Here is a 20,951-nt window from a genome sequence, read left to right on the forward strand (position 1 = left end):
AGACCAACACAACAAGCCTGAGGCTCCTCTGATTGGCTGACTGTGTCCTCTGCTGTCCAATCCTGAAGCTGCTCAGCGTTCTCCTCTCACAGCCTCACAGAGCAGTCAAACTCTGGATCTTTGTTCTCACACTAACTGTGTTTAGTAGAACCCTGCTGGAAGCAGCATGGACTCACTCCAACATCTACTGACCTGAGAGTCTGCAGGCTGCAGTCTGGACTCTGCTGAAGACCAACCAGCTGCTGCACATCTGGATCCTCAAGGTCGTTGTTACCCAGGTCGAGCTCCTTCAGGAGGGAGGGGTTGGACTTCAGAGCTGAGGCCACAGAAGAACAGCTGATCTCTGACAACCTGCAGCCCCACAACCTGAATAAAGAGAGAAAGCAGCAGAATGAATGAGGAGAACCAATCAGATGTGTTGATGGAGAAATGAGCAGCTCCACATTACTGTGTCCTGATCAATGAGCTGTTCTGTTGTTGTGGATCTTCATCACACTCATCCTCCACATGTCAGCACAACATTGCCACTCCTCCTCATGTCCACACACATCAGTAACAAGCTGCTGAGCTCAGTCCATCTCTCACTGCAGGATCAGAGTCTCACATCACAGCTGCTCACAAACATTTCTCCTTCTACAACAGTAACAGACAGTCAACTGACCCCAGAGTCTCCAGACTACAGAGTGGACTCTCCAGAAAACCACACAGCTGCTCAACTCCTGAATCCTGCAGCTGGTTCCCACTCAGGTCCAGATGTTTCAGATGTTTCAGGAGGGAGGGGTTGGACTTCAGAGCTGAGGCCACAGAAGAACAGCTGATCTCTGACAACCTGCAGCCCCTCAACCTGAATAAAGAGAGAAAGAAGTGAGATTAGAGGACAAAGTTTGATGTTGAAGTCATTGAGACTGAAGAAGGTTCAGACTGGAAGAGTTTAGAAATGTAAAGTCCAAACAGCTGAAGCCTCCAGGAGGAGAAGAGTCTCATCAACATGCTGATCACTAACATGCTGCAGAGCTCAGTCCATCTCTGTCCTCCAACATCTGGATCACAACACACACACACACACACACACACACACACACACACACACACACACACACACACACACACACACACACACACACACACACACACACACACACACACACACACACACACACACACACACACACACACACACACACACACACACACACACACACACACACACACACACACACACACACACACACACACACACACACACAATCAGATATTGTGTTTTTATTCTTTCCTAAATGTTTTAAACTCTAAAAGTTTTTCTTTAATGTTGTTCAAGTGTGAATATTTCATTCCAAACTCTTCTATACTGAACTCCAAACCCTTCAACATTTGTTTCCTGAATATTTTATAACTTTGGTGTAAATCTGAGTGGAGCTGTCGGTAAAATAAAGGGTTAAACATAGAAATATACAACATAGAACCTAGCACAACGTGTGAATCTGCCTGGTGACGTCTTCATATGTCCTCTTATTTTCATTGGTTCCTGTTGCTGTCTGTTGTTGTGATTGGTCAGACTGAAGAAAAGGGGGCGGGGTTAATGCTGTGCACCTGCAGACCACAGAGACATAGTCTGAGTATTAACAGTGAAACAATAGATCAGTTCTATTGGAGATGGACTTTATCACCATGGAAGTCAGAGCAAGAGGCAGAAGAGCTGATTTGGACTTTTGATAAGTTTCACTGGAAGATTGTTGAATTAGGAGACAAAAGGACATCTGAAGTCTCTGGGAGGACGAGGAGGACGCATGCTGAGGGACGACTGCACCTGAACGTCTCACCTGGACCTCATTTATTCTTCTTTTCTCCTTTTGACATCCTGAGGATTTGTGTGTGTGTGTGTGTGTGTGTGTGTGTGTGTGTGTGTGTGTGTGTGTGTGTGTGTGTGTGTGTGTGTGTGTGTGTGTGTGTGTGTGTGTGTGTGTGTGTGTGTGTGTGTGTGGACCATTGACTGTAAGTAATGTAAATTGAAGTGATTGTTGTTGCCTTGTGGAGAAAAGGTGGAGGTTAGTAGAAAGGTCAAATGTTTCAGGTTTGAGTTTTTCATTATTTGAGGTGTTTGTTTGGTTCTTTAGTTTGGTATAAAGTTCTTTCTAAAAATAGTTGTTGAACTCCAGAGTTCATTTAAAAAAGCCTTTAATGTGTAGTGTGTGTTTTACTGTAAATAAATATGTGTTTGCTCTATAAACAAAAACCTATTGTCTGGGTCTGGTCCTTAAAGTAACTGGGTGAATATTTCTCATGGGTTTATAATAAGAAGGCTCATTTGAGTGTCGCCCCCTACTGGTAAACCTTGGTGGTCTCTACCTGCTAAGGAACCCGACCACCCCAGCCTTTAAGTCAAAGCTCCTCTAATTCAGTTCAGAGCAATAATACTTTAGAGAGCGGGGCTGCTCCAGGAGCTGAAATGAGCAGCTGATCATATTTAGAAGAGACTGATCAGACTGATCCTTGTTGTCCAGCTCTTCTTCTTAAGAAGGTTGGAGCCCCGAGGAAGTGAAAGAAGAAGGAGCTTCTTATTGTCACTGATGGGATCTTTGTTCTTTTGGAGCTGAATTGATGTGACAGCAAACAGAAGCAGTGTCCAGTGGGAGGACAAGTCAACAGCCAAGGTTACTGGACATCAAGCCAACAAGTCCAGAGTTTGAGAGTGAGGGAGAGTTTGGAGCTCCAGCTGGGAGATCAGTGACTCTTCATCCAGGAGAGATCAGCCTGCTTTGAAAGCTGAAGCTCAACATGGAGCGTGTCAGAGGTTGACGGAGAATTCTCCACTGCAGCACCTTGCTTCTTCTACCAAGCTTTGAAATGTGGAGCTCCACACGGCTCTGCCACAGTCACAGGACTAAAGCCCAGAGAAGAAGTCTCAGTTTCTCATGGAGATCCTCAGTGTGGATCATCTCATATCAGCCTGATGTCTGACCTTTAGTGTCAACACAACTTTCACTGCACACAAACTCAAACATGGAGTCTGACCTCAGAGTCTCCAGACTACAGAGTGGACTCTCCAGAAAACCACACAGCTGCTCAACTCCTGAATCCTGCAGCTCGTTCCCACTCAGGTCCAGATGTTTCAGATGTTTCAGGAGGAAGGGGTTGGACTTCAGAGCTGAGGCCACAGAAGAACAGCTGATCTCTGACAACCTGCAGCCCCCCAACCTGAATAAAGAGAGAAAGAAGTGAGATTAGAGGACAAAGTTTGATGTTGAAGTCATTGAGACTGAAGAAGGTTCAGACTGGAAGAGTTTAGAAATGTAAAGTCCAAACAGCTGAAGCCTCCAGGAGGAGAAGAGTCTCATCAACATGCTGATCACTAACATGCTGCAGAGCTCAGTCCATCTCTGTCCTCCAACATCTGGATCACCACACACACACACACACACACACACACACACACACACACACACACACACACACACACACACACACACACACACACACACACACACACACACACACACACACACACACACACACACACACACACACACACACACACACACACACACACACACACACACACACACACACACACACACACACACACACACACACACACAGTTATTGTGTTTTTATTCTTTCCTAAATATTTTAAACTCTACAAGTTTATCTTTAATGTTGAACAAGTGTGAATATTTCATTCCAAACTCTTCTATACTGAACTCCAAACCTTTCAACATTTGTTTCCTGAATATTTTATAACTTTGGGGTATATCTCAGTGTAGCTGTTGGTAAAATAAAGGCTTAAACATAGAACTATACAACATAGAACTAGTGTTGTCACGATACCAACATTCTGGTATCGATACCGATACCACCATGTAGTTCGATATGTTTCCAAATAAACAGATAACACAAAAAATGTCATTAGATACAGCCTGTCTTAAGTACGACCAATGTCTTTAAATGGTTTGTCACTATGCAGTAATCTTTGACAACCTGCAGCCCCTCAACCTGAATAAAGAGAGAAAGTTTCCAGATGTGAGTCAGTAGTTTGGAGATAAACTCAATCACCCTCTTTACTGGTTTCATCTCCATTTAGTCTCAATCTGAAGATTTGGTTTTACATTTGATAATAATTTCTATGATTTCTTCCTTACTAATGAAATGTCTCTGGGTCTTTCTCTTTACACTCTTTAATAGATTCCATGTGTCTTTAATAGGATTCTGCTTTTCTTAGATTTGACCACTTTTTTTCTTAGTTGTAGTTAACTTATTTTTGTATTTCACATATTTATGTGCCACTTCTTTAGTTTAGTGTTTTATAGATTCTCTGTATCCTGTATTTTTCCTTTTGACAGAATCTTTTAATCCTTCTTTGATCAATAGATGATCTTTGTTATTGTTTTCTTTGTTTAACATTTCTTCCTAATTCTGCATTTCTTACAGCTTTATTCACATTGTTGTCTAGATATTCTGATTCCCAGTCACTTGTAATAAATAGCTCTTTTCCACCAGCTCCTACTCAGCCTTACTCCACTTGACCCTACTGGCCTTGCCTCTACTCCACTCAGCCTCACTTGTTTTCCATTACAATAGAACGACCACGGCGTGGGCGGAGTCATCGGAGCTTTCTCCGTCATGCACAAGTAATCACCCCGATGTGATGCTTCACTGTCCGGTGTTTCGGTTTCACTGGTGCTCCTGTTAACTGGTGACTTCTGCCACAAGCTGTTAGTAGCTACTGATGTTAAAATAAGAACAACAAACCATACGATACTTTAAATTCTAATAGAAATGTGGTTAAACAGCGTTCACCAGGACAGCTGCGGACTTTGGGTGTTTTCTGTTTTTTATTGTGTTCAGGTTTAAAAAATGGCGGGTGAATGAGCAGCCTGCCGTCTTCTCATCTTCGCTCGCTTGGAACCTCAGTGTACTACGGTGTACCATGAAAGTACCTCGTAGCAGGGACCATCATGTAGTGGGAAAGTGTCAAAGGTGAGTAGAGTCAAGAGGAGTAAGGCTGAGGAGGTGGAGCAGCACCTTAACCTATTTAAGGTGCTGCTCTGGTGAGGACAGGTAACTTGTTTAGAACGTATTCAGGAGCAACACTGATCAGGTCCAATCAGCAGTTTTTCCTTTGGACATGTCAAAGTATTTATTTGATATCCACAGTCCAATTGTTGATTCCTGTCCTCAATGACTCGCCCAATACTGAGTTCCTCTACCACAATAAATGTTTCCTCCTACTGCCACTCTCCCTGGCCCGGTTCACAAACTGTGTCTGCACACCTGGCATCCATTAGGTGGAGGCTTTAGAACCTCCACCTTGCCCTAGCTCTGTACTCTGGACTGTCTGTATTACAATCTGTTGTCCTGATTGTTTTGTAAACAGTTGATGTTGTTGGGAACACTGGTTGTACATCAGGCAGTTTGACTGTTGATGATGATGAGTAACTGTGATATGAACACTTTATTCAGTAATGAGTAATCTAACGCGTTACTATTTCCAAACCAGTAATCAGATTAAAGTTACTTCTCCAAATCACCATGCATTACTATTGTAGCATTACTATTGTAGCATTACTATTGTAGCATTAGTATTGTGGCATAACTATTGTAGCATTGCTATTGCAGCATTACTATTGCGGCATTACTATTGCGGCATTACTATTGCGGCATTACTATTGCGGCATTACTATTGTATCATTACTATTGTATCATTACTATTGTATCATTACTATTGTAGCATTATTATTGTAGCATTAGTATTGTAGCATTAGTATTGTAGCATTAGTATTGTAGCATAACTATTGTAGCGTTACCATTGTAGCGTTACTATTGTAGCATTACTACTGTAGCATTACTATTGTGGCATTACTATTGTATCATTACTATTGTAGCATTAGTATTGTAGCATTACTATTGTAGCATTACCATTGTAGCATTACCATTGTATTATTACTACTGTAGCATTACTATTGTGGCATTACTACTGTGGCATTACTATTGTGGCATTACTATTGTAGCATTACTATTGTAGTGTTACTATTGTAGTGTTATTACAGGAGATTTACTATTGTAGTGTTACTACTGTAAAGTTACTACTGTAGCATTACCACTGTAGCGTTACTAATGTAGCGTTACTAATGTAGTGTTAATATTGTAGTGTTAATATTGTAGCGTTACTGTGGTAACATTATTATTGTAGCATTACTTTTGTAGCATTATTATTGTAGCATTACTATTGTAGCATTAGTATTGTGGTATTACTATTGTAGCATTACTATTGGAGCGTTACTATTGTATTACTATTGGAGCATTACTATTGTACCATTACTATTGTAGCATTACTATTGTAGCATTACTATTGTAGTGTTACTTTTGCAGTGTTACTATTGTAGCATTACTATTGTATCATTACTATTGTAGCATTAGTATTGTATCATTACTATTGTAGCATTAGTATTGTAGCATTGCTATTGTAGCATTACTATTGTAGCATTAGTATTGTATCATTACTATTGTGGCATTAGTATTGTAGCATTACTATTGTGGCATTAGTATTGTAGCATTACTATTGTGGCATTACTATTGTGGCATTAGTATTGTAGCATTACTATTGTGGCATTAGTATTGTAGCATTACTATTGTAGCATTACTATTGTAGCATTACTATTGTGGCATTAGTATTGTAGCATTAGTATTGTAGCATTACTATTGTAGCATTACTATTGTAGCATTACTATTGTAGCATTACTATTGTGGCATTACTACTGTAGCATTACTATTGTGGCATTAGTATTGTAGCATTACTATTGTGGTGTCCAGCAGGATGAGTTTCTTCTCTACAAAGACTCTTCAGTATTAAACAGAAGCGGCTGCTCGTTCTCTCCTCCAAACTAAAGGACTTTTCAACATCCCTCTGGATGGAGCCTCCAGAGAACTGCTCTACATTGACATCGTTCAGGCTCCTGCATTCTCCCTTTTTCAACCCAGAAGAACAAGAAGAAAGTTCAGCAGTGACGTCAGCCAGATGCTGAAAAAAAAGCTTTTTCTGCAGGACTGTTCATGCTCTGATAAGAAGCTGCTGAACTCTCAGGCCACGCCCCCTCACAACAGGCCACGCCCCCCGCAGCAGGCCACGCCCCCTCGCAGCAGCCTCACGTCTGTGATGCGGCTTATAAACTTTCAAACTGCACAGTTTATTTCCTGCCTCCAGGGCTTTCAGAAATACATTCCTCTGAACTGTTTCAGCAATAAAAGAGAGTTGTTGGTCCGGTATTAACTGCAGGAGCTGACAGCTGTTCGTGATGCGTTCAGGTGCATCATGTAAGCCTGCACTCCAACATTTTAACGAGCTGTGGCGCTCGTACAGTAGCGATGTTACGAGCTAAATATGATTAAAATATGACTGATAGTCATGAGCATACTGGAACACGCATGAGCAGCACACGGCAGAGCAGAAGTTTCAGCAGAGCAGCTCCCACATGGTTCGGCCAGGGAGGTTGGAAAAGCCAAACTAATTTCTTCAGCCAGAAGAAGCTTGAAGAAGGAAATGACATCATTTTGTTCAGCAGGACCTGAACTGCTGAACTTTCATCTTGTTCTTATGGAGGATGAAGAGGCCTTTACAGACAAACACAGAGCATGCAGTCTGACCTGACCCGCCCCCTTCTCCACTCTCAGCCAATCACAGACCAACTCGCTCTAATGGTGCGTTCAGGTGACACAAAATAATTGGAACCAAGAAATGTCAACACTAAACTATATCATTGCTACAAGAACTGCAGAGATGTTGAACTCTTTTTGTATTTTTTTCTTTTTCATCAATCAATCGATCAATGAAAGACTTTATTTGTCCCCGAGGGGGGTAATTAAAAGGTTGAATAGCGCAGAGTGCAAATATATAATTATATAAATAGATAAATAGATAAACAGATAAATAGATAAATAGATAAATAGATAAATAGATAAATAGTGCAACAACAGACTACAACTACATCACCACGTAAATAACTAGCTGCAATAGTAACAATCTGATAATAAAAGCGTGAGTCAGTTATAAATACAACAAAGAATGAAGGTCAAAGGTTAAATATGTATCAGCAGGTGCAGGAGGCAGTGGTCAGCAGAGCTTTTGGCAAAACCGGTTGTAATTTCTATGTTCAGAGGATGGGGTGTTGTCGGCAGCTGTTAATAAATCTGTAATCTAACTTAGTTACATTTAAAAAATAGTAATCAATAAAATAACTAGTAATCAGTAATTAGATTACTTTTCCAAGGTAACTGTGTCAACACTGATTAGTGATGATCAAAGAGTCATGGATCATGAACAAAAAATGGAATCTGATGTGCATCAGAAAACCTCGGGGCACCACCTGTTTAACAGGAAATGATGCCAATTTATATCAGTCTCATCAAGATAGACTAAACTATTAATTTAGAATTTAATTAATACTTAAATTAAAAACAATTAACACAATTAATCATAGAAGATGTAGAATTTCAGTGTTTCTGACATAGAAGAGGTCGACATTTCATTCACTCTTGCCTCTGCTCTCTCATCCTCCTCTCTTTCCTTGGTGGATCCTCAGCCTCCTAAGTGATGATATTTTCATCCAGCCACAGGAGCACACCTGAAGTGAGTGTCCTGCTGCTGCTGTGCTTGTCTCATGTGTGGTGTTCTTGCTCGTAGTCGTGTCGGTGTCAGAGTCTGAGGCAGAACTCTGTGACATGGAGCATCACAAACACAGTGAGTGGAGGAAGTAAAGCTGCTGCTCTCCACCTGAACTTACACTGGAAACTTTACTTTGTAGTTTTACTTCCTGATTAATAGAGGAGAAAATATCAAGAGGCTGCAGTGTTCTACTGAGATGTTTGACTGATGTTCTAGAGATGTGAGCAGGAGAACAGAGAGTGGTGGATATTAATGATCAATAATGTCAGAACCTGAGAGCTTCCAGTTTACAGTGAGGACTCTCCAGTCCAGCCGACAGCCGCTTCACTCCTGAATCCTGCAGGTTGTTGTCACTCAGGTCCAGATGTGTCAGACTGGAGGACTGAGAGCTGAGGACTGAGGACAGAGCTCCACAGCTTCTCTCTGACAGACCACAGCGGCTCAACCTGAAGAAGAAGCAACAATGAAAACCAGTTCAATGTTTGTCATGGACTCAGTTCTACATATTTGTTCATGACCCACGTACACAGCTTTGTTGGAGGCTTTGACCACTGGCAGCAGCTTCAGAAGAGCCTCCTCTGAAGCAGAGTATTTCTTCAGGTCAAACTCCTTCAGATCTTCTTCTGATGACAGTAAGATGAAGACCAGAGCTGACCACTGAGCAGGAGACAGTCTATCAGTGGAGAGATGTCCTAATCTCAGGGACCATTGGATCTCCTCCACCAGAGAACCATCGTTCAGTTCATTCAGACAGTGGAACAGATTGATGCTTCTCTCTGCAGACAGATTCTCACTCAGCTTCTTCTTGATGTACTGGACTGTTTTCTGATTGGTCTGTGAGTTACTTCCTGTCTGTGTCAGCAGACCTCGGAGGAGACTCTGGTTGGTCTGCAGTGAAAGACCCAGGAGGAAGCGGAGGAACAAGTCCAGGTGTCCATTTGGACTCTTCAAGGCCTCGTCCACTGCTCTCTGATGGAGATGGTGGAGATTGTTCTTCATCAGGACTGTTTGTTGTTGTTCATCCAGGAGGTTGATTCCAGAGCTGATGAAGGTCTGATGGACATGAAGAGCAGCCAGAAACTCCTGAAGGCTCAGATGGATGAAGCAGAAGACCTTGTCCTGGTACAGGCCTTGCTCCTCTTTAAAGACCTGTGTGAACATTCCAGAGTACAGTGAGGCTGCTCTGAGATCCAGGCCAGACTCTGTCAGGTCGGAGTCATAGAAGATCAGATTTCCTTTCTGCAGCTCATCAAAAGCCAGTTTTCCCAGAGACTCCACCATCTCCCTGCTCTCTGGACTCCAGTGTGGATCTGTGGCAGCTCCTCCATCATACTTGACCTTCTTGACTTTGGCCTGGACCACCAGGTGGTGGATGTACATCTGAGTCATGGTCTTGGGCAGCTCTCCTCCCTCTCTGCTCTTCAACACCTCCTCCAGAACTGTAGCAGTGATCCAGCAGAAGACTGGGATGTGGCACATGATGTGGAGGCTTCGTGAGGTCTTGATGTGGGAGATGATCCTGCTGGCCTGCTGCTCCTCTCTGAACCTCCTCCTGAAGTACTCCTCCTTCTGTGGGTCAGTGAACCCTCGGACCTCCGTCACCATGCCGACACAGTCAGGAGGGATGTGATTGGCTGCTGCAGGTCGTGTGGTGATCCAGAGGCGAGCAGAGGGAAGCAGGTTCCCCCTGATGAGGTTTGTCAGCAGCACATCCACTGAGGTGGACTCTGTAACATCAGTCAGGATCTCAGGGTGCTGGAAGTCCAGAGGGAGTCGACACTCATCCAGACCGTCAAAGATGAAGACCACCTGGAGGTCTTCAAAGCTGCAGAGTCCTGCTTCTTTGGTTGGAGTGAAGAAGTGATGAACAAGTCCCACCAAGCTGAACTTCTTCTCCTTCAGCACATTCAGCTCTCTGAAGGTGAATGGAAATGTGAAGTGGACGTCCTGGTTGCTTTGGTCTTCAGCCCAGTCCAGAGTGAACTTCTGTGTCAGGACTGTTTTCCCAATGCCAGCCACTCCCTTTGTCAGCACTGTTCTGATTGGTGGAGATCTTCCAGGTGAGGCTTTAAAGAGGTCTCCTGGTCTGATGCTGCTTTCTGCTCTGGCTGCTCTCCTGGATGCTGTTTCAATCTGTCTGACCTCATGTTCCTCATTGACCTCTGCAGTCCCTCCCTCTGTGATGTGGAGCTCTGTGTAGATCTGCTTCAGGAGGGTGGACTCTCCTGCTTTAGAGAGCCCCTCAAACACAACCTGGAACCTCTCCTTCAGGACACATTTCACCTTCTGTTGGCAGACTCCAGCAGAGGTTCCTGAAAAGAAGAAAGCAGGAATGAGTTGAGTGTGTTTGACATTGAATGTGAAGATGACAGTGTGTTAGTGGAGATGTTTCTCCTCAATCAGATCCAAAGACTCTTACAGGGTACTCCAGCAGAGTTAGAGTTAATAAAACCATGTCCTTGAGACCTACGCCAGGTCACTAAAGAATTTCTCTGAAACCTAACAAGTGCTGGTGGAACCCAGAGGAAAGCAGTAGTGAACCAGGGTGTCTCCTACGTCGGCCTATCAGCTGAGCTGCTGTGCTGGGTGGCATATCCAGATGAAGAGAGGGATGACCCTGGGATGAAGACTGAGTATTCAGAGCTAATCTCCTCGCCTGCCAGCTTAAACAGACACCGGGAAGATTGTCCTCTGTCTGTTAAACCACAGTGGGGGCTCGGGATCCGGACCCTTTAAATGGAGAGCTGGTAAAATATCATTCTGGGTTTGACAGAGATCAAATCCTCTTACTGCTCCACAGACGCTCAGCCAGCTCCTCCTGCTTCATCCTCCTCAGGAAGTCCAGGGTGATCCTCAGAAATGACTCTCTGCTGCTCCTCTGCTCTTCATCCTCATCCTCCCTCTCACTCTCTGAGCATGCTGGGTAATCTGGACTCAGGAGCTTCTTCATCTTCTTCAGCTCCTTCTTCATGAAAGTCACCATGTTGTCCTCCAGCAGCTGGAACAGAGAAACATCTGGAGTTGACTTTGAGCTGAAACTGAAGCCAGATTGAGATGTGAGTGTAAATCCAGTGCAGAGAGCAGGATGGACAACATGTGAAGCCAAATCACACTTCATGTGGGATCTCCAGCAGAAGCAGCTTCAAGCATCAGTGAAGCCTGGAAGCTGGATGAAGGTTGGACTGTTTCACTTTGGACCTGAATGGATCTAATAAGCTGAGTATCTGTTTCATGTTTCAGCTGGAAGTCACAGCAGCTTCTTCTGTCTCATGATGTGACAGTAAAGTGTTGAATGGAGACGTGTTCTCACCATAAATGTGGAGTCCAGATGTCTTTGATGCTGAGGGGCGGAGCCACCAGGGAGAAGCTGGGAGCTCTGCTGGCTCACGCTGCAGAAACATGTTGACTTTGTTAAAGCTGCTGTGTGGTGTGATGAGGAATCCTGAGACAAACACTGATTCTCACCCCTCATCACCACTTCCTGCTCCACATTTAAAGGTTAAGGGTTGGTCCTTAGAGCGGTCACTCTTCATGGACACACAGCTGGATGGAAACCCAGAGTCAGAGCTAAAAACAAACACAACATCAGGAACAGACTGACTGGAACAATGGAAGATACATGGAAGAACTGAGACTTTGATTCTCTCAGTCAGACTTTGTGAAAATACTGTGAGGATATTTAATAGTTATAAACTGTAGTTCAACATTTAAAGTTACTCTACCAGAAAAACAATCTTCAAAATGTACTTCCCATAAAACATATCCCTTCTGCAGAGAGAATAAACCAAAACACCAAAACAAGACCATCAACACTCATTTGGACTCATTTCCAACCTGCAGTTTCCCAAATCGATCCACCAAAGTTGATGTTTACAAACCAAACATCAAACTGTGTTGATGTTTCCTAACTGACATCATCTTGGGAAATCTGCCACAAGGGTTTCTGGGATATCAAAGATGGCGTCGCAGAAGCTGAAGCAAAATGATCAAGATTGGACCGATTCAGCCCAAAATAAAAGACTGGACTTTCTCAGAGAAAGAGGATTAGAACCTCCAGAATATTCTTAAATGTTGTGAAACTGATCATTAATCAGCAAGAGGTCAACACACTGGTATGTTCCTTTAAATTTAAATGCTGGAATTATGTGTTTGTGTGAGTGTCATGACCAATTCCATTCAGAAAGGTATTAATGTATCAGAGATCAACATCAACAACTGAAACTGGATCCTACATGTTTCATGTTTCCCAAATAGATTCTGGTAGAATAACTTTAAAGTTAAAAATCATTCAGTTCAAATCTTTTCCATCCCCCCATCCCCCTCTCCTCTGGTGTTCCCCAGGGCTCTGTACTTGGTCCCACCTTCTTCATTGTCCATCTCCTCCACTTGTCCATATTTCTCATAAATACCTCATGAAGTTTCTTTGCTATGCAGACGACACTCAGCTCTACGTCTCCACCAAACCAACTCCACCCTCCCACCCACCTCCATCAGTGACTATCTACAGGACATCAAGTCCTGGTTCTTCTTCAAATTGATCAAACTCAGCAGTGATAAAGAAGTTCTCCTCATATGATTCAGGTCCATTAAAGGTCCTAGTTTGTCCTCCATCATGGACAGCTCCTCTGGTTCCCCTCCAGTCAGGGTGAGGAGTCTGGGTGTCTTCCTCGACAGCACTCTGTTATTTCCAACCCACATCAATAGAATGACTGAGTCAGCATATTTCCACCCTGGTAACATCAAGCACTGTTGCTCCTCCCTCTCACCCAGCAGCATCTCCACACTGCTCCACACCCTGGTCACCTCCACCTGTTTCCTTCTCTCTGCTCTCCCTCTCAAATCCTCCAGAAACTCCATCTGCTGTCAAATTCTTCAGTATGAATCATCATCAGAACACCTTCCATCCTTCACATGACACTGCTTCTCCAGAAACTCCACTGACTTCAGTTCAACAGCTTCACTTCACAATTCTTTTCCAGACATTCAAGTTCCTGATGAAGCTCCTCCCTCTGTACCTCACTGATCTCCTCTGTCCCTCACCCTCCTCCTTCACGTCTCACCAACGTCCACAGTACTTCTCTGACCTCCTCTCTCAGCCTCACTGACCTCCAGCCTGGATGAACATCAGGAGGTCCAGAGCCTTCAGCCAGCAACTCTGGAACTTCTTCTCAACCAACATCCAAATCATCCAATCACTGACAACTTTCAAATCTTCTCTTCAAACTTTGAAACCAGCAGATTCATCATCAAAATAGGACTTTTGAAAGAGTGTAGGATCAGACTTTGCTGCTCAGTTTGCAGTTTGGACTCTTGTACTAAAATACTGGAAGTGAATCTTAGAGTGAGCACAACTTCTCTCATTCTGGTTTTGAGGAAATAAAAGAAAAGAAAGAGTTTCTTACTTTGTGTCTGAAGGTCCAGGTTCAGTACTGAAGTTTGGTGGATAATCTTTGGACCGGTCACTCTTCATAGACAAGCTGCTGGATACTGAAGACTCTGCTGTGTGTCTGAGCTTCTGACGTCTAAAACACACACACACACACACACACACACACACACACACACACACACACACACACACACACACACACACACACACACACACACACACACACACACACACACACACACACACACACACACACACACACACACACACACACACACACACACACACACACACACACACACACACACACACACACACACACACACACACACACACACACACACACACACACACACACACACACACACACAGTCAAAATGTTGTATTAGATCACCAGATCACACTTGGTTCTTCTCATTTCATTTCCTGTTTTCAACAAAAGAACTTTAATGTTATTTTCTTCTGGAAAAGTTTTCAGGAATTGATCAGTAAAAATATGTTTGATGAAAAAACTTCAATAACCTTCATGCTGACTCTGGACTTTTACCCTCCTCCTCCTCCTCCTCCTCCTCCTCCTCCTCCTCCTCCTTGAATCACCAACTCCATGTAACCCTCCTCTACAGACTGACGTCCATCAGACTGTCCATCACATCACTGGATTGGTTCCATTCAATTCCATTTGATTCAATTCAATTCATAGAGAACCACAATAATCTCAAGGTCAGTCACCAGATCTCAATCCAATAGAACCTGAATTTCTCCTCTTACAGATTAAACTTGGATTAGAAAGGCCCACAAAGCAACATCAAGTGAGCGGCTCTGCGGTGAAGCCTGGAAGAGCATTAAAATAGAGGAAACCCAGCGAGCGCCTGCTGACGTCATGAGTTCACAACTTCAGCCAGTCATTGCCTGCAAAGGCTTTTCAACAAGTGTGAGAGATGAAGGATTGATTCTCTCTTATTTCATTGGTTCAGTGGCTTTTGAGCCTCTGACATGAAGGGATTGTGTTCAAATCCTTTAGTTCCTCACATTGTTATGGGATGTTTTAGTTGAAGCCACTGAATTAAAGCTGAAGTCTGGAGGGTTTCATTTCTATTTCCTGTGGTAATATACAGAACAAAATGAGACAAACTTTGTCTCTGGACAAATCTTTGTGGACCACACTGTAAGTTAGTGATGTGGGACGTTTGGACTTCAGTGTCATGTGGAAACTTCCACTTCCTTTAAACTCCCTGTTGGAAAGGTGACACTGCTCTGACCTTGGACCAGGTTAAGAGGAGTTAGAAACTCTGACCTGAAAGACAACACATGATCTTCTAGTCTTTGTCCTTTCCACTGCTTGTCCTTGTGTCTTTCATGATCACATTGGGACTGATCATGGGGACGGTGGAATGTCTCTGCACCTCATGTCCTTTACTGCAGCTCTTTTTCTGCTGCCTGTTGAAATCACTTCAGCTCACTTTGGATGACTTGAAATCACTGAGCCTTGAGACGTATCAATACAGCAGAGCCACTTTTACTACATTTCATCTTTCTATGGAGTTTACATTTAGTGTCCATTCTTCTGTTTGCTGTTTGACTGAATGCAGGAGGGGGGGGACGTCTCTTACCTGTCCACACACTCTGGTGGGTCTTCTTCATCCACGTCCCACATGTTGAGTCAGACAGAGAGAAACACACCAACCTGCTCAACACACACACACACACACACACACACACACACACACACACACACACACACACACACACACACACACACACACACACACACACACACACACACACACACACACACACACACACACACACACACACACACACACACACACACACACACACACACACACAAAACAGAGAAAGAAGAAAAACTAGAATCATAAATAATGAACAAACAGAGGAAATAAGATGAGAGAAGAAAATATAGAAACATGAAAAATACAACAATCAATAGGATTAATGTCAGTTGGAGCTTTCAGGGACAAAATGAAGCGGCTGGATGATAAATAATGAGATGATTGAGTCGTGTGTGTGTGTGTGTGTGTGTGTGTGTGTGTGTGTGTGTGTGTGTGTGTGTGTGTGTGTGTGTGTGTGTGTGTGTGTGTGTGTGTGTGTGTGTGTGTGTGTGTGTGTGTGTGTGTGTTTTAGACTAACACAAACATGAGCCAATCAGAGTGAAGGAGGGCTGAAGCCCCGCCCACTGCTGAATGTTTTCAGAGTTTCTCCATGGAGAAGAAAAGAAGTGAAGAAAGGAGTTAAATGGAGGATGAAATGTTTGTCCAACAGGTGAAGAAGAAGAAAGCAGCTGTCAGAGGTTTGTGATGGTGTGAATGAAAGAGAAAAAGAAAAGTTAGAAAGTCTTTTGCTCCGTTGTGGAAGCTTCTAAAGAGCTGACAGATTCTCACCTGAACTCTCTTCACTTCTTCTTACAGACACTTTTCCACGTGTGAGGAAACTTGTGGAGAGAAGAAGCTGCTCTTCGTCCGTCTTCGTCTGTCTCAGTCTGTCTCTGATGTCTAACAACCTCAGCGTTCTCTGTCCTGCTCTCTCTCACACACCCAGATGAGTCAGCAGCAGGAAGTGGGGCCCAGTGGGGGAGTTGCTTTCACATAAATCACGTGTTTCCTCCGTTCTACTCAGGAAGAGCAGAAATGTTTCAGAGGGGAAGTGATGAAATATGAGCTCCTCTAGGCACAGAAATCACCATTATAAGAACTCAACAATGTGTCTCATTCAAACACAATCATCAATATAAACGGTACAAACCACAAACTGTTTAAATTACTTGAAATATGTGGTTTGATGAAAACAAGACAATATTGTTAAACTATTGTAAAAACATTTGAATCTGACGTGGCTGTCACAAATACACACCAGTCATGAGAACATAGCCTCTGTGATTTAGAGTCCAAGACGCCTGCAGATAACATAATGTTGATTCTGAGAGTCTGAGGGTCTCAGACTCACACAGTTCAATGGTTCCTCAGGAGGCTCGCCGTCGGGTATCCAGAACCTGGAGTCCAAATTCTGACCGAATGTCAGAATTTTCCTGGTCCAACCTTACAAGGCCTGGTGTATGAACGAAATAATATGCTCAGGTAACTTAAAGCTAACATTCCATGGCTTTAAATTAAAGTAAAAGTCTGTAAAAGTTGCAGCTTATTTGAACTTAATAAGCTGCATTCCAGCCGACATCACGCGGAGAGAAAAACATCACGGCTGCGCTTCAATTACGCCTCCAATTTACCCTTTGATCCACTAAAGTAAGATAAAACAGCATAATTCTGCTACAATAGCTCTCCATGTCCACAAAACTAAATAAATAGATGGAGAAAATATCCTTAACATGAAAATAAGTTAGTTTTTCCCACTCACCAGGTCCCGTCCAGCAGTGTGCACCAACCACGTCACCAGAGCAAACCAGGTGGCAACAACAAGATTCCGATCACCTTTCTAAATATCTGAGAAACTGAGAACTCTTTCACTAGTTTCGTTGGCTCTTTTTCTCTTCCCTTCCAAGCTGCCAGCTCCGTGTCTGCAGAGCGTCTGGTATAGAGCAGCAGGAAGAAAACAACCCGGTTGGCTGCGCCTGGTCACATGGTCCCCACTGCGACGTGACTTCTTCAAAATAAGAGTCTAAATACATCTGAACCCCAAGAAAATAAATCAAAGTAAAATAAAATAACATGATTTATATCATTATTAATATAATCGCTTTTATTTAGTTCGGGCTTTATGGACCTGGGTTACACTTTGGTGCCTCATTTGTGTGGGGATGACGTCTCCTATCAATACTAAAAACATTGGATACAGTCTTCTTCACTTTTATATTCTGTCTGCTTTTCACATTTCATATCATTTCACTGTAGATTCCACAGAATACTGAAGGACGGGGACTCAGGAATTTGGTCTCAACAGCTGATCAAGGTAAGATCAAAGGTGTCTTGTTGAAGATGAAAGTGACAGAAACTTTCAATGACTCCAACTACCTTAGTGATGACATGTTGGATTGATTTTACAGGCTCCAACATGAGGTGGAGGAGGAAGAGGTGTAGTTTGGAGTCAGAGCAGCAGACAGGATTGTTAAAACACTCCAGGCTTCAACATGAGGTGGAGGAGGAAGAGGTGCAGTTTGGAGTCAGAGCAGCAGACAGGATTGTTAAAACACTCCAGGCTTCAACATGAGGTGGAGGAGGAAGAGGTGCAGTTTGGAGTCAGAGTGGCTGCAGTCTGTCCCTCCCTCATCTTCACACTGATTGCTCTTCTTCATTCAGAACATTCACCTCCCTTCAGACCCATTAGCATGTATGAGGTTGTGGGTTCAATCCCCAGCATCTCCAAGCTTTATGTCTGACATCAACAGCAGCAGATAGATTAATAGTGAGTTCCACCTTGTTCACACTGCAGGTCTTCATGATCAATTCTCATTTCTTACCAGGATCCTGTTGTTTTGCTGGATCATTTCCAATGTGACCATGTGAACCTGATCAGACTAGATGTTTTCAGGTCCCAGAGGACAGAAGACAAGGTGAAGTCCCACAGAGCAGCTGTTTACACATGGAACGCTGCTCAGCAACAGGGTTGCCAGATGTGAATCACTGTTTCCAGCACAAACAACAGCAAACCCACACAACTCCAGAGCTCCACCCTGTTTTCTCCACCTGTCCTGATGGTTTCTATTGAACTGAATCAGTTGATGTAAGACAAGGAGGACAAGCCCTGAGCAGCATGTTTATATTAGTAGCAGTGGAGGATGGACGTGAACAGAGGGAGAGAGCAGTGAGAGAGGAAGAGTGGAATGAGGAGGGTGAAGGAGAATCAGATGAAGAGGATGATGATGTGGAGCAGGAAGAGAAGGTAAAGAAAGAAAAGAGGCCAAGAGAGAAGAAAGCAGTTCCACCTAGGACCAGACATCTCAGGTCACATCAGGTTGATTCCCCATGTGAAGCTGCTTTTAGCCTCCACATCTGGGTGGAGTGGGGAGTTTGTCAGAACCACTAGATTTTCCTCCTTCAGTAGCTGGGCAGTGTCCAGAGGATCAACCTGTGAGCCGCTGGCTGGACCATGTGGCTCAGCATGTGGTCCAGGCATGTGCCAGAGACCACTCTGATTTAGTTCCGTCTCACAAAATCCCACAGCAGTGCTGCAGGTGTTCCGCAGGTAAAGTGTCCTGCAGTGCTGCAGTGGATGGATTGGTTGATTCTGGGAGCCTGAAAGCAACTTTTCCCCACAAATTGAAAAGTCTTTAAATAAACATGAACATGAATCCAACATGTTGTTGTGAAGAGAAAACTGGAGGCAGACGCCTCACAGGAGCTCTTTCAACCTGGCATTGCTTCACTGGCAGCACAGGGCAAGCTTCAACCTGTCCCTCCAAGCCTCCTGCACACAAAGAGGAGGCTCCGCCCCCATCGCTGCTGAGCCAATCACCAGGCCATGTTACATGCTGGCTCTGTCAGGCTCCCCAAGAGAAGATTCAGTCCCAGCTGACTGAGAGCCCAGGCAGCAGGACACAGGAAGGTGTCAGAAAAATACTCTTCGATAGCAGTCTGACAAATATACGGATGAGTGAAGAACAACACACACATCATACAGTTTTGACTTGCAAGGGGAGATGAAGTCTGACTCACTCAGCTTCCTGAATATCTCCGTCCAGCTTCAGTCTCCCTGCAGCTTTTATTCACACAGTTGGTTCACACAAGCATAGGCGTTTCCTGATCTAGTAATCATGAGTGACTCGCAATGCATTTCTATCCCCCGGGCGTCAGTCTGCACAGACAGTTCCAGCAGATCAAGCGGTTTATCTAAGAACACACACACATGGTCCTTACACCCAGTGTTTCTCCACCAGCAGATAGGATTTATGCAGCACCACAATGTCTACAAACACATGAATTAATGATAATAGAGAGGATTTCTCTAACACCTGTAATAATGTGAGTGCACAGCTTTACACATTTAGAAAAAAACTACTTTTGGGATATTCAGGGCCTAATTCTCACACAGTATATCTGCCTACAGTACAAACTCAAGTCATCACTCTTGTTCTGATGGAAATGTCAGGATGAACAGATGAACTATTGAGTTATCAAGATCAAGCTGCAAATCACAAAGTCTTGAAAAAGTTCTATTTTCTTAAACCTAACAGGCCAACATGCCATATTTAAACTTGATTCAAAGTACCTAGAAACTTTACTTATTTTTTTACATTGTAAGTAGTAAATATTGTATGCATTAAAATAAATGTCAACATTTATTTCTCTTTCAAAGAACATAAGTATTAAAAAGTTCAAATATTTTGGGGTGTCATTTATCTTCAGACTAAAAATGACATTAATGTATTTTTCATTCTTATGGAGACTCTTCAGAATAAAAGTTCCATTTGAAGAAGAAGCAGGTAACACTGCTACATGGACAATATCCAGTGATCAACTTAGCAGGTCCTCCTGAAGGAGAGTGTATTGATCTTCATTAAAGGAAACAACCAGGCTTCTGAGGACACACACTCTTCCTCCTGATGGTGAAGACATCAGACTGAAACAGGAGACGGACAACAGAGCAGTTTAGTCCCATTTAGAAGAGGACAAAGTCAGCATGAAGAGGACAGACTGTGTGAAGTGCAGGCAGCCTGGTTTGACTTGTTTTCCCCAGGAAGACTATCAACACTCTTAAAACCACACAAATGTACCTGGAGTTGTCATTTCTAGTACACAAGGGGTCGTTGGTGGGTGTACATGGAGTACAATGAATACACTGTCCAACACTTCACAATCATTAATGGAAAGATACCTCAGACAGTTTGTCTTCTTCTCAATGCTCTCTCTCAAACTGTAAGAAAATCCCAAACTGTAAAAAAATGGACTCTTCAGAACATAAAAACTATGAAAATGCTGAAATACTTCGGAGGTC

The 20,951-nt window shown here is 43.4% G+C and overlaps 2 protein-coding genes across 6 annotated transcripts in view; both read right to left on the reverse strand.

Moving 5' to 3' along the window:
- The window catches only part of LOC308128325 (protein NLRC3-like), a 434,409-nt gene extending 416,839 nt beyond the window's left edge, over positions 1 to 17,570 (reverse strand). The window contains exons 1-5 of one of the 3 annotated variants that reach the window (XM_080494031.1): positions 17,418 to 17,570; positions 17,010 to 17,111; positions 16,448 to 16,674; positions 15,656 to 15,729; positions 14,059 to 14,178 (exon numbers count right to left, since the gene is read on the reverse strand). In XM_080494031.1, the coding sequence (XP_080350157.1) occupies positions 14,059 to 14,178; positions 15,656 to 15,699 (164 nt within the window). In that variant the 5' untranslated portion in view covers positions 15,700 to 15,729; positions 16,448 to 16,674; positions 17,010 to 17,111; positions 17,418 to 17,570. The other 2 variants (XM_080494032.1, XM_080494033.1) reach the window with 2 other exon arrangements.
- The window catches only part of LOC308128323 (NACHT, LRR and PYD domains-containing protein 12-like), a 365,314-nt gene that overhangs the window by 262,748 nt on the left and 81,615 nt on the right, over positions 1 to 20,951 (reverse strand). For 2 of the 3 annotated variants that reach the window (XR_013936556.1, XM_080494024.1), the window contains exons 15-17: positions 3,013 to 3,195; positions 662 to 844; positions 193 to 366 (exon numbers count right to left, since the gene is read on the reverse strand). Coding sequence is in view for 2 of the 3 variants with exons in the window: in XM_080494024.1 (XP_080350150.1) it covers positions 193 to 366; positions 662 to 844; positions 3,013 to 3,195 (540 nt within the window). In the remaining variant the exon portion in view is untranslated. The remainder of the gene's footprint in view (positions 1 to 192; positions 367 to 661; positions 845 to 3,012; positions 3,196 to 20,951) is intronic. The other variant, XM_080494027.1, reaches the window with a different exon arrangement.

Source organism: Lipophrys pholis (genome assembly GCF_963383615.2).
Source record: "Lipophrys pholis genome assembly, contig: SCAFFOLD_32, whole genome shotgun sequence".
NCBI classification, from domain to species: domain Eukaryota; kingdom Metazoa; phylum Chordata; class Actinopteri; order Blenniiformes; family Blenniidae; genus Lipophrys; species Lipophrys pholis.